General features: G+C 52.5%; 1 protein-coding gene across 1 annotated transcript; it reads right to left on the bottom strand.

The window, feature by feature from the left end:
* Positions 1 to 4,277: 4,277 nt before the first annotated feature.
* On the bottom strand, positions 4,278 to 15,852 carry LOC144938272 (ras-related protein Rab-5B-like). Its single transcript, XM_078866137.1, has 6 exons — positions 15,694 to 15,852; positions 9,142 to 9,423; positions 7,247 to 7,398; positions 6,421 to 6,543; positions 5,845 to 5,938; positions 4,278 to 5,275 (listed from the first exon to the last, which is right to left on the bottom strand). The coding sequence occupies exons 2-6, from the start codon at positions 9,320 to 9,322 to the stop codon at positions 5,166 to 5,168; spliced, it is 660 nt and encodes a 219-aa protein (XP_078722263.1). The 5' UTR covers positions 9,323 to 9,423; positions 15,694 to 15,852; the 3' UTR covers positions 4,278 to 5,165.
* Between the last annotated feature and the right edge of the window lie 2,077 nt (positions 15,853 to 17,929).

Here is a 17,929-nt window from a genome sequence, read left to right as displayed (position 1 = left end):
CTCGGGGGGCGGGGCTACACACGGGGGGAGGGGCTTAGATAGATGGGCGGGGCTACACGTGACGGACGGGGCTTAGATAGATGGGCGGGGCTACACGTGGTGGGCGGGGCTGCACGTGGTGGGCGGGGCTACACGTGGTGGGCGGGGCCGCACGTGGTGGGCGGGACTGCATGTGGTGGGCGGGGCTACACGTGACGGGCGGGGTCTCGACGAGCTTCTGGAGTGTGCTTTGAAGAACATTTCCAGGGCCATTACCCGAAACGTCCAAGTTCAAGTTCATTTATTAATTTTCGATTTAAAGCTTTCGTGACTGCAGGGATTCATCTTCTTGGTTCTTTCGGTAAAGTCACGTAGAATGGAAATAATAAAATCATAAAAATAAAACATAATAAAATAATTCTCACGACGTTTCGGCCACAACGCAAGCGTCTGAATGAGACTCTGTCTTCTCGACAGACCTGTTCATCACCTGAGGACGGCTGCTTGCGTTGTGGCCGAAACGTCGTGAGAATACATTTATTATGTTTTATTATTATTATTTTATTATTTTCATTTATGTATTAGGTAAAGCCCTGTGAGCCATTCGGCTCTTGAATCGGGTGCAACCGCAACAAACAAAAAACAAGAACAAGAAAACATCTTAAAGTGACTATGTGCAAACAGAAAATCCAAGAAAAGACAGCAAAATATTGCAGGAAAAGCACCGCACACCAACACTGTGTGCAAAAATCCCAGTGGGATGCAAGTCAAACAACAACAACAACCACAAGACAACTTAGATTAAGGCCATCAGTCTAACTCCGTACTACAACAAACAAACATGGCCAAACCAAAAAACTTTTCGAAAATCACCAAAATAAAGTCATCAAAGCAATGAAACAGTGATATTTGTATTTTTATCTTTTAAAGGTAACACTGTGATTGAGGAACGGTGTTGAGTTTTTGGAAAGACTAAGAGCCAGAGACCGGCAAACCTCGGGGGTGGGGCCACACAGAGGGCGGAGCCTGGAGCGAGGGAAGGGGCCGCGCGGTGCCAGACCCGAGGGAAAAACCCTCTGTTGTCATCCACCAGCCAGAATCGATCCACTGCTAGATGGCGACTTACCAAAATCGGCACCGACCGAGTGAGCAACTTGTTCAAGTTGAAAACATTCATGCTACGGCCAGCCAACTTAAGATTCCGTGCGAACGTGTGAACTCGAGTGAGATGAGTTTGTGTGTGAGAGAGAGAAACCTCTGTCCTGGCAACGCCGCGTGGAGGTGGCGGGAGAATAAAAAGTGGCGGCCACAGCCCCCGGACTCCCCCGCCTCCTCCTCCTCCTCGCCGGTCCCGGTCAGCTGGGAGAGACAATCGCTACAAAACACTTCGACTTGGAAGAACGTTTTTGTTTTAGAAGCATTGTACAGCGCTGCTCGCAAAGCACGTGGACATTTCTATTTGGCAGCGCACGTGGACTGCGACTCCGGGGGGTTGCCAGCCTTTGAAATCGGCTGGAACTCAAATTTCGTGAAACTTTTGTGTCCGACGCAAAACTACATTCGTCCATACTTGGGCACGCCTGTGATCTGCATGGCTTCATCGCTCTACGTCCACAACTACGCTTCGGCGAGGTGAGCCTTTTGTCCGGAGGGAATGTGAATTAGAAAAATTCATAATTAATTTGTAAAAAAAAAATCGATGCCAACTTAATGCGCCCGCGAGCTCCTCCACCGCGGAGACGGAGCGATGTAATTGGAGCTCTCTGTGCGGGTGCTGCTGGGTTGGATTGTCACATCGCGAGGCCGTGGGAGATGGATCCATTGGCGAGGAATTCCTCCAGCAGTGTTAGAGACGATGATGGCCGATCGAGTGGAGTTGGCGAGCGCGTTGGTGCAGTTCCCGTGAGCCAGCTTGCTGGAAGTTCCACATTCCCATGACGAGGCAATTTTGACCAAACGAGAGGTACTGTTGTCTCAAGGTGGTCGACTTATTCACCCCCGCGGAGGTGATGGGGTGGGGGTAGCCGTGTTCAACTTTTAGTCACGACCGCCTTGAATTTTTTTGCGATCTTTCGCAAGTTACTTGCAGCAACTGTATATCGTAATGCAATTAACTTGCACTCCATTCGTAAAATTACATTACATTGTACTCTATTATTGGTCATCTGATAATTATCGTTATTTTCTGCAGGGCACGTGGATTTAAAAGTTTAAACTGCCTCCGATAGGCAACCAGAAATTGTAGATATTGGAGCTGAACTCCGCGCGTTTAACAACCAGCGTGGTGGTGTTTCACTCGTGCGCCTAAAGGGGGCACTGCCCCAAAACTTCACATACTTTACAAATGTAAATAAAGTAACGCAGTTTCAATCGCGATTGGTACAGACTGGGGCGCGCAGCCTATTTGATGAGAACTCGACAAACCGGTAGCCCTCGCACAATGGGTGCATTTCATCTGCTGGTTAAGGATGCAACAACGGAGCAAGATGGAAGATTTGGCTTTTAGTTTTAGACTCTGCCCGTGGAGCCGCGACGAAGCCGCCAAATCTCACACGGTCCGACTGCAGTGCGCGATGAAGTGGGAACGCGAACCACGCGAATTGATGGGGGTGCTGTGTGTGTGGGGGGTGCTGTGTGGGTGTGGGTGTGTGTGTGTGTGTGGGGGGTGGTGTGGGGGGTGCTGTGTGTGGGGGGGGTGGTGTGTGGGGGGTGCTGTGTGGGGTGTGCTGTGTGTGTGGGGGGGGGGGTGCAAAGTGGCGATTGGCACCGCCTGGAGGATTGTTTCAACACAAGGGGCCTCAGGTGCAGTGAGTTGGCGGTCTATGTGACGAACTTGTGAACTGTAACACCTTCATACCAAATTAGTGTTTTGCACTTGTTTTCTAAATATTGTCAGAATCAACTAACGTGCCTGGGTTTACAAGTGGATACGTCTAACTGCAAATTGAAAGTTTGGTCCACATCTCGTGCCACCGCGCCCCATGACACTGACGTTGCCGATGCATAAACCCTTGGGCGCCGACTTGTAAAGGTGACAACTCGTGACCATTGCCCTCCCATATCCGTGCAGCGGCGAGGCGGCTGAGGAAGGGGACCAGGATGCCTTCTGCGTCTTGGAGCTATGCGACCCGCGTTCGCACCCCGAGGCGGACCCCTCCTCCATCACCTTCTTTGGGGCCCTGTCGGAGGCCGAGGAGGGCGGCGGCATCGTGGGAGCTCCGCCGCATCGCTGCGACTCGGCGGCCGCGGTCGCCACGCGTCCGCCGGGGTTTCTGAGTCGCGTCCTCGCGGCGTTCCTGCGTTGGATTCGCAACCGCAACGCCGCGGGGGATGCACGCCGAGACTCGCGGGGCCGCGAGGGGGAAGGCCCGGAGGAGTTTCCACTTGTGCAGCTTTGACCGCAAAAGACTTTACACGTTTTAACTAGGGGGGGATTTTGAAAGTGGTGTTAAAAAAAAAAACTGCCTCAACTCTTTCAAATGGCATCGACACATTCACATGGGCGTTTAGGCAACAAAGGGTGATGATAAAGTCGTGCGAAAACGTGTAACCAAACCCTACCTCCCGCGATCCAGATCGCTTTCCTTTTAATCTGATTTTATTTTGGGGGCAATGCACACGGGTGGTGAATTTACCGTGACTTCTGATGCGACTTGATGCTGATGTAGTTCGCAATATTGAATTGGCCAATAATTTTTAATTAACATTTTAAAGCGTGTTTTTACTTAACTTTCCTGCATAAACGTTTTGAGACTGAATATGAACCTAACCAACTTTGCGCAGTCACGATACAAGGGGCTCCAATGTGCTGAACGTGAAAACAAACCACTTGGTAACTAATAATGTGACGTTGGCTATGGAAATGTGCGTGTCATGGGACAAACCAATTGTCAAAGGTTGTGTTACCCTTGCCTTTTAAACTGTGCAGGTCAATTTTGTATTAAACACTTTTTACCCGTGACCTCTTTGGATTTTCCATCATGGCCAGCAATAGGTGGTGGAAAAGAACACCAATTTAGTTCCAGTAAAACTGAAGTGAAATCACTAATAGCATAGTTCCTTACCCATTTGATACTAAAGCAGTGAACACTACTTTGTGGATTTCATATAAAGAACAATATGGCCCCAGAATAAATTAACTCTGTTCAACAAACTCCCCAATAAGCCATGCAGTTCATAGTTATTTTGCTGTAATACAAGATTGGCTTTTAAAATCCTTTAGCTCTTTGTAATCAACCTTGGCAGCAGCACCATCTAACAGTGGATGACAGAAGAATGAAGTTCGGCACCAGAATTAATTGGATTTCAGAAAACATTTTATAGTGCACTAAACAGGAACAAACATTTCTGTAACAATTCATGAATTAAATTTATTGTATACAGAAAAATCTAACTCGTTAAATTCTAATGAAGCCACCTTAAAGTAACTACACGTGGTCCATGATTTAAGACTACACAGGATTTGCCTGGAGATGTAATTGGACATCAGTGGGTGGCCTATGTACAAATCAGATTTCTACTGTGGAATAACAGGCACCAATCCATTAACCTGCTCTTTCAAGTGACGGTGAGAAAAGGGAGGATATTCCATGAACAAATCGGCATAAACCCTGCATGAGCAGCAGACAAGACAACCTCCGATTTTTCCTGCCACAACTATTACACCAGATCCTTGTCTGCAGAGACTGAATTGGAGAGCGTAAGTCGCCCTGCCACACCCATCATGAACGACAAAAAAATCCTACTCACGTTCCAGTTTCACCAATGCACAATGAGGTTGGCTACACTTTGTTATGCTGTTAATAACCGGTAATGTTATGACTATTGTTAATGCATGCACAGAACTGTTTCATATTGCAACTTGTACATATCCTGAAAACAAAACAATCGTTAAGAGCTGATCATTGACGGCACTTGACCAATACAAAAAACGTCCTCGTACATCAGCCCTCATCAAGATACAAATGCCAAAACTTCTTTTGCAAATTTAATAACAGGATGATTTTTCTACATCGAGTTTTTATTTTAAACGGGATTCAAACGAGGAAACCCTTGCCGACCGACGCGCCGGCTGGCCGATTGCGCCTGGGCGGTTGCTTGCAGACAGACATGGTGGTGACGGTGCGGGGTGCGTGCCGCTGTAGGGGGGGGGGGGGGGTGCCGGTGGTGGTGATGTCGGCACCAAGTTAACTGCAGCAGGTCCTCCTCTGGTGGCTGTCTGGTCCAATGACCACCGGCATCGTACCCGGTGTTTTTGTGCCTGTGCCCGGTGGCTCGCTCCGTGGCAGCTTTTTGGCTGCAACGTAACAACGAAGAAGAACAATAAGCATTGCGTTTTCTGGGATTTCAAAAGTTGGCTCTGTGATATCCGCTTCTGTGGACAATTCCCTAACACGGAGGGTTACACTGCTCTGCGAGAGATAAGGAGCACTTTGTCACATGACGACGATAGCACAATTCGGATAACATTGGGGAAGTGACAATGTTAACTTAATTTCCTTTACTATCCATTAGAAGCCTCAACGAGTTGCAAGACTCTTTCAGAACATGCCCGCATGGCATATTTGAAATATTTCTACATGTTTCAATATTACGAATATATTTCACTGTCATGCATTCCAAGTGAATTGGTCATTTGTATCAGATCTCAAAAGCTTAGCAGGATTGAGCACTTGGATGGGTGGCCACTGCATGTGGGAGGTTGAGAGCTGCAGAGGGCAAATGTAAAATATACCGATTGTATTTCATATATAGCCATTAACACTCAATTACAACACGTGTTACATAAGGAAGCTAACATTTTACAAAACACCTTTAAGAGTCTCCTCAATACAGTAACGAGAATAAAGTGATCAGGGACCATACCTATTGCCAAGAATATATCATTGACATTCATCGCCGTCTTCGCCGACGTCTCCATAAACAAGAGTCCGTTGTCGTCCGCGTACGATTGCGCCTCCTGCCGACGGCAAAACCAGTGTCAGTATTCCACAGCACCTTCTTTGTGTTTTGCCATCACAAAGTCAATATTCAAAACACTCGATTTTCCATGTAACATTTGAGTTCAATCGGCCGTTTTCTTTTCACCTTCTCGCCCTCGCCGTCGGTGACAGTTCCTGACAACGTGGACGGCCGTGTGTTGGGCAGCTCGGCAGCCACGTGCAGCAGGGTTGGAGTGCACACCAATAAGGTGCCAAGAAATCGGTGTGGCACAACACACCGTGGCCCAATATCAGTCTCTTACAAAAACTGTAATTACCACTCCCTCACTATGGCAGACTAGACTCAATTGCCACACTAATACCACAGCCACCACGATAAGCCATACTCTATTACCAAGCCACCGACGCTCTCAGGGCAGACCCAGACTCCCACCTTCAATTAGCACGGTCGGCCAGGTCCGGTGTCAAAGGAGTTCAACATGCATACACAAATACTCGCCTCGAACTCCACTATCCGCTTGCTGGCGAGGTCGGCTTTGTTCCCGGCGAGTGCGATGACGATGTTGGGGCTGGCTTGTCTCTGCAGCTCCTTCACCCAGGTTTTGGCACGAGAGAACGTGTCCTGCATAGAGCACGCAGACGTGGCACAGAATGAATTCCACGTGTTTTTGCGTTGTGATTACCAAAAGTGGACATTGTACACAGGGGGATCTATCATGCCTCACGAAGGAACACCAGTGCCCACTGTGTACCACCACTCCACCCGCTGATCCGACTTTCAAACGCAACTGCTTGTGGGGTGGCAGGGAAGGGCACTCAGTTCTACAGGCAATGCCAATGATCTCACCACACTACACCTCACCATCACTTCCTTCTGCCATATTCTTGCAGCAGTTGCAATGTGAACAGTTGACCTCCAAGGTCTGCTTAGTCGCATCCCACTCATGGAGCTTTACACTCGGGGTGTGGATGTAAGAGCCACCTTCCCGCATTATGTGGTGTCCCAGGTTTACTGGGTGCTAGAACCATCACTGAGGCCTTGAACATAGAAAATACACAGAAATCTCAACATAGACCTGAAGTGTGTTGGTGACAATTGTTGTCACCTTGGCAGTGATGTGGTGGTGGGTCTGGAAGTGGTGGATATGTTTTTGGTTGTGCTGGCTGTGGTGTTGACGAGTGTTGGGTCACTTTTTGGTGGCGATGGGTGTAATTATGATGGTAGTGAAGATTACAGTGGCACGGTCTGCAGTGGTCAACAGGTGTTATGGTCTCGTTTGTGGCGATGGGCGCGTCGGTGGTGCTGGCAGCGAGCGGGGCTTGACCTGGTTGGTGATGTCATAAACGATGATGGCCGCCTGCGCTCCGCGGTAGTACATGGGCGCCAGGCTGTGGTAGCGCTCCTGCCCAGCCGTGTCCCAGATCTCAAACTTCACCGTCGTGTCCTCCAGGCACACCGTCTGCGTCAGGAACGCCGCTGCACACGGCCCACAGCTGTTATCTCGCAATTGCAGTCACCCCCTCCTCCATGCCAGCGTTTAACAATATTAGCGACAAAAATATTCGTCAGCCAAGTGTTTTGTTACTGTAGTCAACGATGACAAACTTCATCAAGCATTACGGTGACTTCCACTAACCGCTAAATATCAAAGTACGATTATGACGAATTGAAATAAACAACTGTAGTGTGAATAAACATGCAGGCTAGGATACTAAATATATTGCAGTGCACAGACGAAGACCAACAATTGGTCAGTGGCTATATATGTATACGAGAAGACTTCCAGCCATTTGCAAGAAGACTTAGCGTGTCACTGGTCTCAGCCATGTTCACCGATGACTACAAAATAAGATCACCGCAGTCGAATGTTTTTTTTTGGGCAATTAATTTGGTTGAATCCAGGCAAGCCCTAAGCAGCCCCGTGCACAACGACTCAAAGCACAACTCCTAAGGGAAGACCGAGTGTGGGAGCTTTGCGAGACGGACCTCATTGAAGGCCATCATGCGAAAGGCTTAAGGATGTTGCTACCACAATGTTTCACAATGAGATTGTTTATCTCTGCCATCACAGAGGATTTGGTTTTGTTCATAGACAAATATTAGAGATTCTTATCCCAAGAAAAGGGTCTCATTGAATTGAGTCAGCTGCTCAGACTCCCTGTCTCCATATGCTTCTATTGTGTCTATTGCTGTCCTCATATCCAAATCCACTGCATGCGCCCATCTCTCGCTCGGTTTCCCTGAACCCCTTCTGCCCTGCACCACCGATGGCATCTCAACAGTCCTACTCATCTTGGCACTAACATGGTGCGACGGGCGATGCAAAAAACAACACGTAAACAGCCATCTTGGCTAAAAATACCAACTGAAAGCACTAATTTGCATGGTAACTGCAAGTGAACATAATGCATCATACTTAATTACCACCGGAGGGCCCAAGACGGCATTTACGAGACGGGCAAACTCCCCCGGGCAACGTGATAAGAACGGAGTTCATTAAAGCAATTGGACATCCACAGTGCTTGTGCTCTGCCATTGCCACGACGGGCATAAAAGGGCAGATGACGCGACATACGAGGACATTATTAGGCAGCGCACCTTTACACCTGAGATGCTCCCAACCGCATACACTGCAGTCATTTATAATCAGAAGGAATTGACGGGGCGTTACAACTGCTGCGGTTTCAAATTTTCAAAACTTTACCAAGGTTGTCAATAATCGTTATCCATAATATCCATCGTCCACCGAAATTAAACACATTTGCATAATCAGTTACTTTTGAAAAGCATGCGCATGCATGAATTATTAAATGCTCTAAAAAATGTGTTTGTCATCAGAAGGGTTTCATTGGCAATATGAAATGCAACAAGGCAGCTGTTTGATCAAACGCATTTGCATCTTTGCGAACAGTGCTTTTTAGTTTGGTTTGTTCAAGGCTAAGGGTAACAGGCCTTGAATAAATCTGTTCTGGTTTTGAAAAGGATAAGTCTCGAATGGCAACACAAATTGACACTACAGGTTTTCTCATATTGGATCATCTTTACGAGTCACAGTCCCCCTCTCCACAAATGCTCTCAAGCGTAGTTGAGAAGTGTGCTCGCCCTAAACCCTTTCAGAACAACCCACCGAGCCAACGCCGTCTGGGCCACAGCCCTGATCACATCCCAATCATCCCCCCCAACTTTCCAAGCTCCGTCAGTGACGCCGGTTTCCCTCACCGCCGATGGTGCTCTCCTGGTACTCGTGGAACTGCCCCTTGACGAAGCGTAGCACCAGGCTCGACTTCCCCACCGCCGACTCTCCCAAGAGCACCAGCTTGAACTGCAGGATCTTGCTGGTGGACGCCAGCGCGCCGGCCGTGGTGCCGTTGGTGCGGGCCGTTGCCCCTCTGGCCGCCATGCCTAGCGCGGCTACGGAGCTCTCGCTGCTGTGTCGCTCGCAGGCGGGCGGCTCGCACGGTCGGCCGGTCCGCGGTTACAGCTCCTGACCGCGAGTGGTTTCTGCGCAGCAGACATCACCAATAACACCGCAAAAATGCCGTCTTTCACTCGTGCCGTCTTTCACTCGTGCCGTGACAGAGGTGTTTGTCGAACCCGCGCGCAACACTCCAAACCAGCCACCCATGTCTTACGAAACGCGCCCACTGCCTTGATTTGCAGACAATGCGCCCGTCAGTTGGCATGGATGGGTAGGTAGGTGGGTAAGGGGACAGCTGGGCAGGTGGACAAGTGGTGAGGTGGTAAGTGGACAGGCAGACAGGTGGGTGGGCAAGTGGATGAGTGGGTTAAGTGGGGAGGTGGACAAGGAGGTGTGGGGCTGCTGCTATATTTCGAAATTAGCTACTGAACTGTGCGATTCAGCGTCACGATTTGATGAGTTAAATTCCCTTTCATTTAAAATTGTGGTTAATGTGTAACAGCAGAATCATTCATCCAGCAGTGGATTGACAAAAGTGCTGGCCATGTAAATTATGAGCTTAAACATTTCTAACAAGTCAAGTCTAGGAGTAAATATACCTCTAAGGTGCATCGCAGATGTCTGCCGAGGAAGAACCTTTACATTACATTCACGTTCCTTTTTATTATATTCTTGCGTATGATGGCAAATGTATTTCAAGAGTTATATGTTGAGGTCTGCTAGCCACGAGGAAGGATCAGGAGAGAGTTTGGGTTGTTTTCCCATTCCTCCTCCGTTGAAGGAGCACAGATTACAGGAGTTTACGATATGGCCCCAACACTTTGGGTTGCATGGCAACAATCGCAGTTCCTTGCATTTCATTTTCCATTTATGAAGGAAATGCGCTCAACATGACAACACATTATGACACAAACTTCTGTATTCCGCGTGAGCCGAGTTTCACTCTTCATGTAAAGGCACAACCTCACACGGAAGCCCGTTATCGAGGAGACAGATCGTTATCCCCACGGTAACGTGAGAGCTCGGTTCGAGTGCAGCACAAGGGGCACCACAGCTCTTAACAAAAGTTCAGGTGGCACAGCGCAGAGCCGTGTGGGGTTGTGGAAAGTGAAATGCCCCGGCCCTTTTGCTCTTCATAAAAACGCTTCCAATTCTGCACACGGTGTTGCCAACTTAATCTACAAAACACTGCGACCACGTTCGTGCCGAACACAGAAAAACAGCAGCAGCGACAACAAACTCAAAACGGGATGTGACCAAGTTGTTATTTAAAAAATAATATATTACGTTTTCCCCAATTAGATCTTGGCTTGACGACGCAGTTGCTAGGAAAGGGCACTTTGGGGACGATTTGCAGGAACTGCCCGAGCACTGTGGCATTGGGAAAGTCGATCTCGCGGCCAGCCATCGCATTTGACGAAGACTAAAAACAAAACGATTTCCCTAACTGTATTCCGGTTGTGCGTGATATAATCTATCTGGAATGGTGACAGAGCAGTGAAACCATTCACATTACGAGAATGGCCCAAGAAAGTTTATACCCCAACGCTCCACGTCTCTGCATTATTACACTGTGTGAATGCTTATAAGACGATTAAGATGGGGTATGAAAACTCTACGCATATTTAAACAAAAACCTTCACGACAATAATAATAATAATGTTTCGTGCTATAGAGCATGTGTCATGCAAACTGCATCTCATAATGCTGAGGAACCAAAAACAAGCCGGATGGCAGCCAGGTGGTGAGCTGGTGCCATAAATTACCCAATTTCTGCAATCCTCTATATATTTGGATGTTTTCTGCTAATTAATGAGCATTTATACATGGGAGGAAACGGAAACACCCGGAGAAAACCGGCACACGTTTGAGAGGGCAACACTGAACCCATAGCGTGCTTGGCTCGGTACGATGCGAAAGAAGTTCAACATACATACATACAGAAGGAACAGATGGAGATAAAGCCACAATTTCGCTGTACCACCTTCTCCTGGCAAGCCAGGGTATGACACCCACAGGCGCGCACCACCACCGCCCTGCCACCGTCTCTGTTACAGTGCCGGGATTATTGTGTAAAAATATAATTGCTTAGTAATTATTTTAGAGAAACAAAAATGCACTGCAATCGCTTTACAAACCAGGAAACTAACAAAAAAACGACTGAACAGCAACAGTCACAAACACACGGTCAGCACAATGAAGGGGAGACCGGCTACTTAAAAAAACACAACCCACACAGCCTCGCACAACACGAGCGTTGTAACGCCAGAGGCTTCAGATTGCAAAAGCACAGGAGTAATTTTCTATACAGGCGTAGAGCGGAAAATAACAATTTCTCGAACAACTGAAAACACGTGACGATTACGGCGACAAGTCGGTAACGCGCTGCAGGTCTCAAAGGTCTCCGTCGAGTTTACAGAGCGCCTCGTGCCACCCCCCTTGCCACTTCACTGCGCCAAAGTGGCCCGGGCTGCCTTCAACGTCCGGAACAACCCTCAGTGTGAAAACACGACTCCTGCGACACACCGAGCACGCCTTCGTTGGCTCCCGCCCTGAAACACCAGACACCCGCACGGAAACATTTACGATGCAAACCGCAACGGACTTGCCAAAAGCGGCGATGCACCTACACACCAAATAGGAACACTTGGTATTGCAAACCCCGTGGTGACGCGGTCATGGTTACACCACGGTTAATAAGGATTTGTAATTGTTTAGCATTATGGACGACGTACACATTTCATAAAAACCGAATTGATTATTGGTTTACCAACTTGCTCTGACCAGCATAGTGAAGTATAGTTAAAGAGGACTCACGATCCACGCAGTTTAGGGAAGCCTCGATCCAGCAGTGGATAAAAAAAGGTCTGCAAGTTTGTTTAGATACATTCTGTATCGCCAAGTGACCAATCACTTTGGAACGGGCTGTGCGGTTGCATTATTCAATGCAACTATTACTAAAACTGAACTGGATTTCACGATGAATTCCTTGACAATTGAAATCAATAATTTATTTTGGAAACTGTTATTGAAAAATAAATAATGAATAATTTTAAGTTTTAGAATTGGTGCCCTACTTGTATTCCTGAACTCAGGAGTTAAATGGCAAACTAGTGGAACATTCCACTTAAGAGTGCAATCACACAAAGGTGAGTAGTGGTGCTGGAGTACACAACGTGACGCTGTAGCGAGCGGCATTGGTGTATTCTGGTGGGATGCGCGATGTCACGTGTTATGACGTCGAATGGCTTCGTGACATAACAAGCCCTTTACAGGAACACCAATGCGACTACCTTGTCTTCACGTCTCAAATCTCTCCTCAATCTCCTTTGCATCGTCGTGTCTCGGGGGGCCACTCCACGAGCACTTGCCACCAGTTGAATAACCTGCCCTGATTGTGACGTCAGTGGCATGTCATGAAGAGTGACGCAGTTTCGGTGTGGCGCTATTGTATGGCAACCGCTCTAGTTAAGAGCTCAGGATTGGGTTGGCTGGGGTTACACTTTAAACAGTTCTGGCTGGGCTTTAGTTATTTGTAAATGGCTGTACGAATGCCAAGTGTGTAGTAATTTATGACCAATTAAAGAATCAGGAAACGACAAAGGTGAAATTCTCAACCCTTGTGGAAGAGGGACGGTTGTCTTTGGCTCTGACAAGATGCACGTCCATCATGATGAATGATCAATGGGAAAGAAGCAAACTCTTGGACAATAAAATACGGAAAAGTCCAAGGCACAACATCCTCCTCACATCCACTCGCCTGCATGTGCACAACATATAAATACGAGCATTAACAAGCAGATACAGCGCTTAACGTCGCATCAAGGTATACAAACTAAACCTTGATTCTATCTTGTCCATTGTGTATGAAGTATAAACTGCTCTCTTTAGTGTCAGAATACATTTGGCACCATCACCTACAGTCATTAATAAACACGTACATTAGGAGTGATGTACAGACACCATCCAATCAACTTGCGGGAGAAGCAAACCTGGACGGTCAGCCAGAGTAGGATGGCGCGCGTCTGTGGAGGCAAGACTCTGGTGGCTCACACCGAAATGTAACAACACTCCCACACCCGCCAGCTTGCCTAGTGGCCAGCAGTTGGCAGCACAGCAAGTTGGTTCAGGGGACGCTGTGTGGACCTTCGGAGTGCTATTCATATGCGACAGAGGGAGTTCTCTGGGTACTACCGACAAAAGTTAAAGACTCCTTCCAGAAAAAGAAACTCTTAGTTATAACATCACAATTCAGCTGGACGCGCCTGGAGAATGAGCCTCAAAGTCGACGAGGCTTCTATGCCTGAAGAGGTCACGCAACTACTTTGATTACCACCGCTGTTATTGTTCTGTGTTGACAGCGACAGACGGTCGGCAAAAGCGGCGCAATAGAGAAACGCCAAACACATTCCTGCGGAGGGAGCTGGTAGGAACGTTGGGTTGCTCGGTCAATGGCCAGGGTCAACGGCGGCGTGGTGTATTCCGCAAATATGCCCGACTGTGAGGGCGGGCACAAGCCGGCGTAAGTTAAACGTTGAGTTTTATAAGGGCACCAAGGGGTGACCAGCCCCTCCCCTCCCCACCCAGCCCCACCCCTCCCACCCCCCACACCCAGCCCCTCCCCACCCCTCCCATTTTTGGATGCACGACGGACGGACACAATAATCCTCTGTGGGCTGGTGTAACCAGGAGGTTCCTACCAGTAAAAGATCATCAACTCTGTCCCCTGCGACGATGTCGCAGTGCCGCGGGTCTCCAGCCCGTTGCACTTTAGACTTTCGCACCACGCGTGCGTCGCGTCCAAGGTGCGGATGCCACCACTCGGACAACCCGCGGGCCGACGCGTCGTGCCCAGGCCCCCGTGCCTGGCTCGAACTCTACCCCGTGACCTGGCTGGGCTCACCGATGTCTCGTGCAAATCCACGCCTCCCCACCTGGGGACGCGCCGCTCGCGCTGAGCGAGCGACTTTGACGTTCGCTCGCTCAGCGAAGAGAAGGAAAACGAAACTCCACCTCGGGGCTTTCCGAAACGTTCTCGTCATTAACTGCGACAGAGTTTATCGTAGTGGGCAGTGGGGGGGGGGCATTTGGGGAAACAGTCTTCTCTGCTCCATCGCGGATTAACTTGCCCTCATTTCGGATAAGTAAACTATTTGGTCGTCATTTACGTACTATGAAGAAGGGCCGTTGACCGAAACGTCGCATATGCATTTTTCCTTTTAAAGACGCCCGGCCGTGTCATTGACGAATGTTGCGTTAGCTAATTGCCCTTGTTGCACAACTGGTAACGTAGCAGCCATCACCAGACGACGTTTGATGTTGGAGAGGATTGCGGTGACGTTAAACAAACCCGTTGACGCTTGCGAAATAAAAGTCTCGATCATCCGATAAACTTGTTACTCGACGGGACGAAGTTGGGTCACAGTCGTGGTTGTTTCACCTAAACCGGCCCGCGCCAGGCAGTGCGCTTTAGCCAAACGTTGGAGGGCACCCAGAAGCAGTTCAGCTGTAACTCCCCACAGATGCAAGGGCTTCATCCAGCAGTGGATTGACAACGGGATGTGCCAACATGCGAATTAATTGGGTCGAGATTTACGAAGCGTCAGATGGTGCGCGGGTTAAATCCCACCACCAGACGCACACCGCACGCCGAGGAGCCGCGTCTCAGAGTGCCTCTCCTCGGTCTCTTGTCGATGGGTCCCAACTCGGGTCTCGGAGTCTCTCGCGCCCTGTACCCCCCAACCCCAACACGGAGTCTCTCTCGCCGTCAGCAGCTCACCCCCTCGCGGGTATCATCATCACCATCACCACCACAGTGTTGGTCTCCCACTAAGTATCCGTGCATCTCACTCTCCGTTCAGTCCCACACCCGTCTCTCTCGCTGCATCAGCGTCTCGCTGCATCAGAACGTCCCAGTGTGTCTCATCACAGAGTCTCACCGTGCCCCAGCTCGCATCTCGGTGCCTCGGGGTGTGCGCGCAGCGAGGCGCCACACCTACGGACTCGCGCGACTCGCGCTACCGGATATAGGGCGGGTTGGCAAGTAGGAGCCCCTAGGCCGCAAGGCTCCCTCCCCTCTCCTGCCCCCCTGACACCACCACCACCCCCACCACCACCACCACGCTGCCCGCACCCCGCGCGGCCTCCAGCGACGCGACGCGGCGCGACTCGCGGCCCCGAGCGCCACTCGAGCGCCAAGCGGCGCCGCCATTTCGCACAAAGCCAGAGGGGGGAGGCCCGCACGTCGCCGAGCGCGGCCCCAGTCCCGAGCCACGGAGGAGGGTTCCTCCCGCCGAGAGGTCGGGCGGCGCGACGCTCCGGGAACGAAGCGGGGTGGGGGGGGCGCCGCTCACCTCAGCGGCGCCGAGGCGCGGGGTCCAAGCGGCGGCGGCGGCAGCGGAGGGAGGCGGCGGCGGCGGCGCGGGTCGCGGCTGTCACCGGGGGGGTCACGCGACTTCCGGCGGAGCGCCCCGTGTATCAGCGCGCGCCCGGTGACGTCGCGGGAGAAATCGATTCACGTAATCGTGTCTCAGTCGATTCCGCGGGCGCGGGTATCGATTCCCGCTGACTGATGACGCTGCGGGGGGGGCAGCGGCGAGGGGCGGTCGCCGGAGGTTCTCCGTGCGCGTCGCTGCCCCCCCCCCCCACACGCTCCGTGCCCCCCCCCCCACACGCTCCGTGCCCCCCCCCACACGCTCCGTGCCCCCCCCCACACGCTCCGTGCCCCCCCCCACACGCTCCGTGCCCCCCCCCACACGCTCCGTGCCCCCCCCCCACACGCTCCGTGCCCCCCCCCACACGCTCCGTGCCCCCCCCACACGCTCCGTGCCCCCCCCACACGCTCCGTGCCCCCCCCCACACGCTCCGTGCCCCCCCCCATACGCTCCGTGCCCCCCCCCACACGCTCCGTGCCCCCCCCACACGCTCCGTGCCCCCCCCCACACGCTCCGTGCCCCCCCTCACACGCTCCGTGCCCCCCCCCACACGCTCCGTGCCCCCCCCCCCACACGCTCCGTGCCCCCCCCCACACGCTCCGTGCCCCCCCCCCACACGCTCCGTGCCCCCCCCCCACACGCTCCGTGCCCCCCCCCCACACGCTCCGTGCCCCCCCCCACACGCTCCGTGCCCCCCCCCCACACGCTCCGTGCCCCCCCCCACACGCTCCGTGCCCCCCCCCCACACGCTCCGTGCCCCCCCCCCACACGCTCCGTGCCCCCCCCCCACACGCTCCGTGCCCCCCCCCCCACACGCTCCGTGCCCCCCCCCCACACGCTCCGTGCCCCCCCCCCACACGCTCCGTGCCCCCCCCCACACGCTCCGTGCCCCCCCCCCACACGCTCCGTGCCCCCCCCCCACACGCTCCGTGCCCCCCCCCCCACACGCTCCGTGCCCCCCCCCCACACGCTCCGTGCCCCCCCCCCACACGCTCCGTGCCCCCCCCCCACACGCTCCGTGCCCCCCCCCCACACGCTCCGTGCCCCCCCCCCACACGCTCCGTGCCCCCCCCCCACACGCTCCGTGCCCCCCCCCCCACACGCTCCGTGCCCCCCCCCCCACACGCTCCGTGCCCCCCCCCCCACACGCTCCGTGCCCCCCCCCCCCACACGCTCCGTGCCCCCCCCCCCCACACGCTCCGTGCCCCCCCCCCCCACACGCTCCGTGCCCCCCCCCCCACACGCTCCGTGCCCCCCCCCCCACACGCTCCGTGCCCCCCCCCACACGCTCCGTGCCCCCCCCCCACACGCTCCGTGCCCCCCCCCCCCACACGCTCCGTGCCCCCCCCCCACACGCTCCGTGCCCCCCCCCCACACGCTCCGTGCCCCCCCCGCCACACGCTCCGTGCCCCCCCCCCCACACGCTCCGTGCCCCCCCCCCCACACGCTCCGTGCCCCCCCCCCCACACACTCCGTGCCCCCCGCGCTTTTCTTGTCCAGGCACATTGAGGTTTCAATACGGGCACACACAAGTGTCTATTTGTGTGTCCCCCTTGTGGTGGGACTTTGTAGGGTGCACGTTGAGATTTATAGGGGCACGGGGTGAGCAGTCAGGTCTCAATTGGTGTCGTGTAATAGGGTAGAGGGCACTGCTAGGGGGTTGACGGGGATGGTATCTCACCACGAGGGCGGCCGGGTACGGGTACGGGTAGGCCGTGAGTCACTGGTGAGTCACTGTTTGTCACTCATTTCCCAACGTCTTGTCTCTTCTCACAATTCAAGTTCCTAGAATCAACCCACCCGCGCCTACAACATGGCTTCATCCCAGAGGTCGCAATCAGGTACCCGATACCCGTACCCTACCCGTACCCGGCCGGTACGGGTACGGCCGGGTACGGGTACCCGTTTGCGACCCTGGTGCGGCCGGGTACGGGTAAGGAATCAAAACCGGTTTGCTACCTCTGTGCTCAATTCACTGCTAGATCAATGCGTTTTACCCCGAAGCCGGTGAGACGTTCATTAAGAGGGAAAGGTGCAGCCCTGCAATTGCCTGCTCACGCTACTGCTGGTGGAAGTCGCCTTCACTCCAAGGAGCTCGACTCCTCCGACGCTGGCAGGCCGCCTCGACTCGCCTCGAGACGCACTTGCCCAAGTG

The sequence above is a fragment of the Lampetra fluviatilis genome, chromosome 21 (genome assembly GCF_964198595.1).
Source record: "Lampetra fluviatilis chromosome 21, kcLamFluv1.1, whole genome shotgun sequence".
Classification (NCBI taxonomy): Eukaryota; Metazoa; Chordata; class Hyperoartia; order Petromyzontiformes; family Petromyzontidae; genus Lampetra; species Lampetra fluviatilis.
Note: the sequence above shows the minus strand (reverse complement) of the source record. Positions and strands in the feature narration are given on the sequence as shown.

What these genes read in the sequence shown, in the direction of transcription:
- LOC144938272 (XM_078866137.1), bottom strand. Translation starts at nt 9,322, where the DNA reads ATGGCGGCCAGAGGGGCAACGGCCCGCACCAACGGCACCACGGCCGGC. An exon ending in CCAGGAGAGCACCATCGGCG is followed by an intron (nt 7,399 to 9,141) that starts GTGAGGGAAACC and finishes GGCCGTGTGCAG; the next exon opens with CGGCGTTCCTGACGCAGACG. An exon ending in TGATATATTCTTGGCAATAG is followed by an intron (nt 5,276 to 5,844) that starts GTATGGTCCCTG and finishes GTTACGTTGCAG; the next exon opens with CCAAAAAGCTGCCACGGAGC.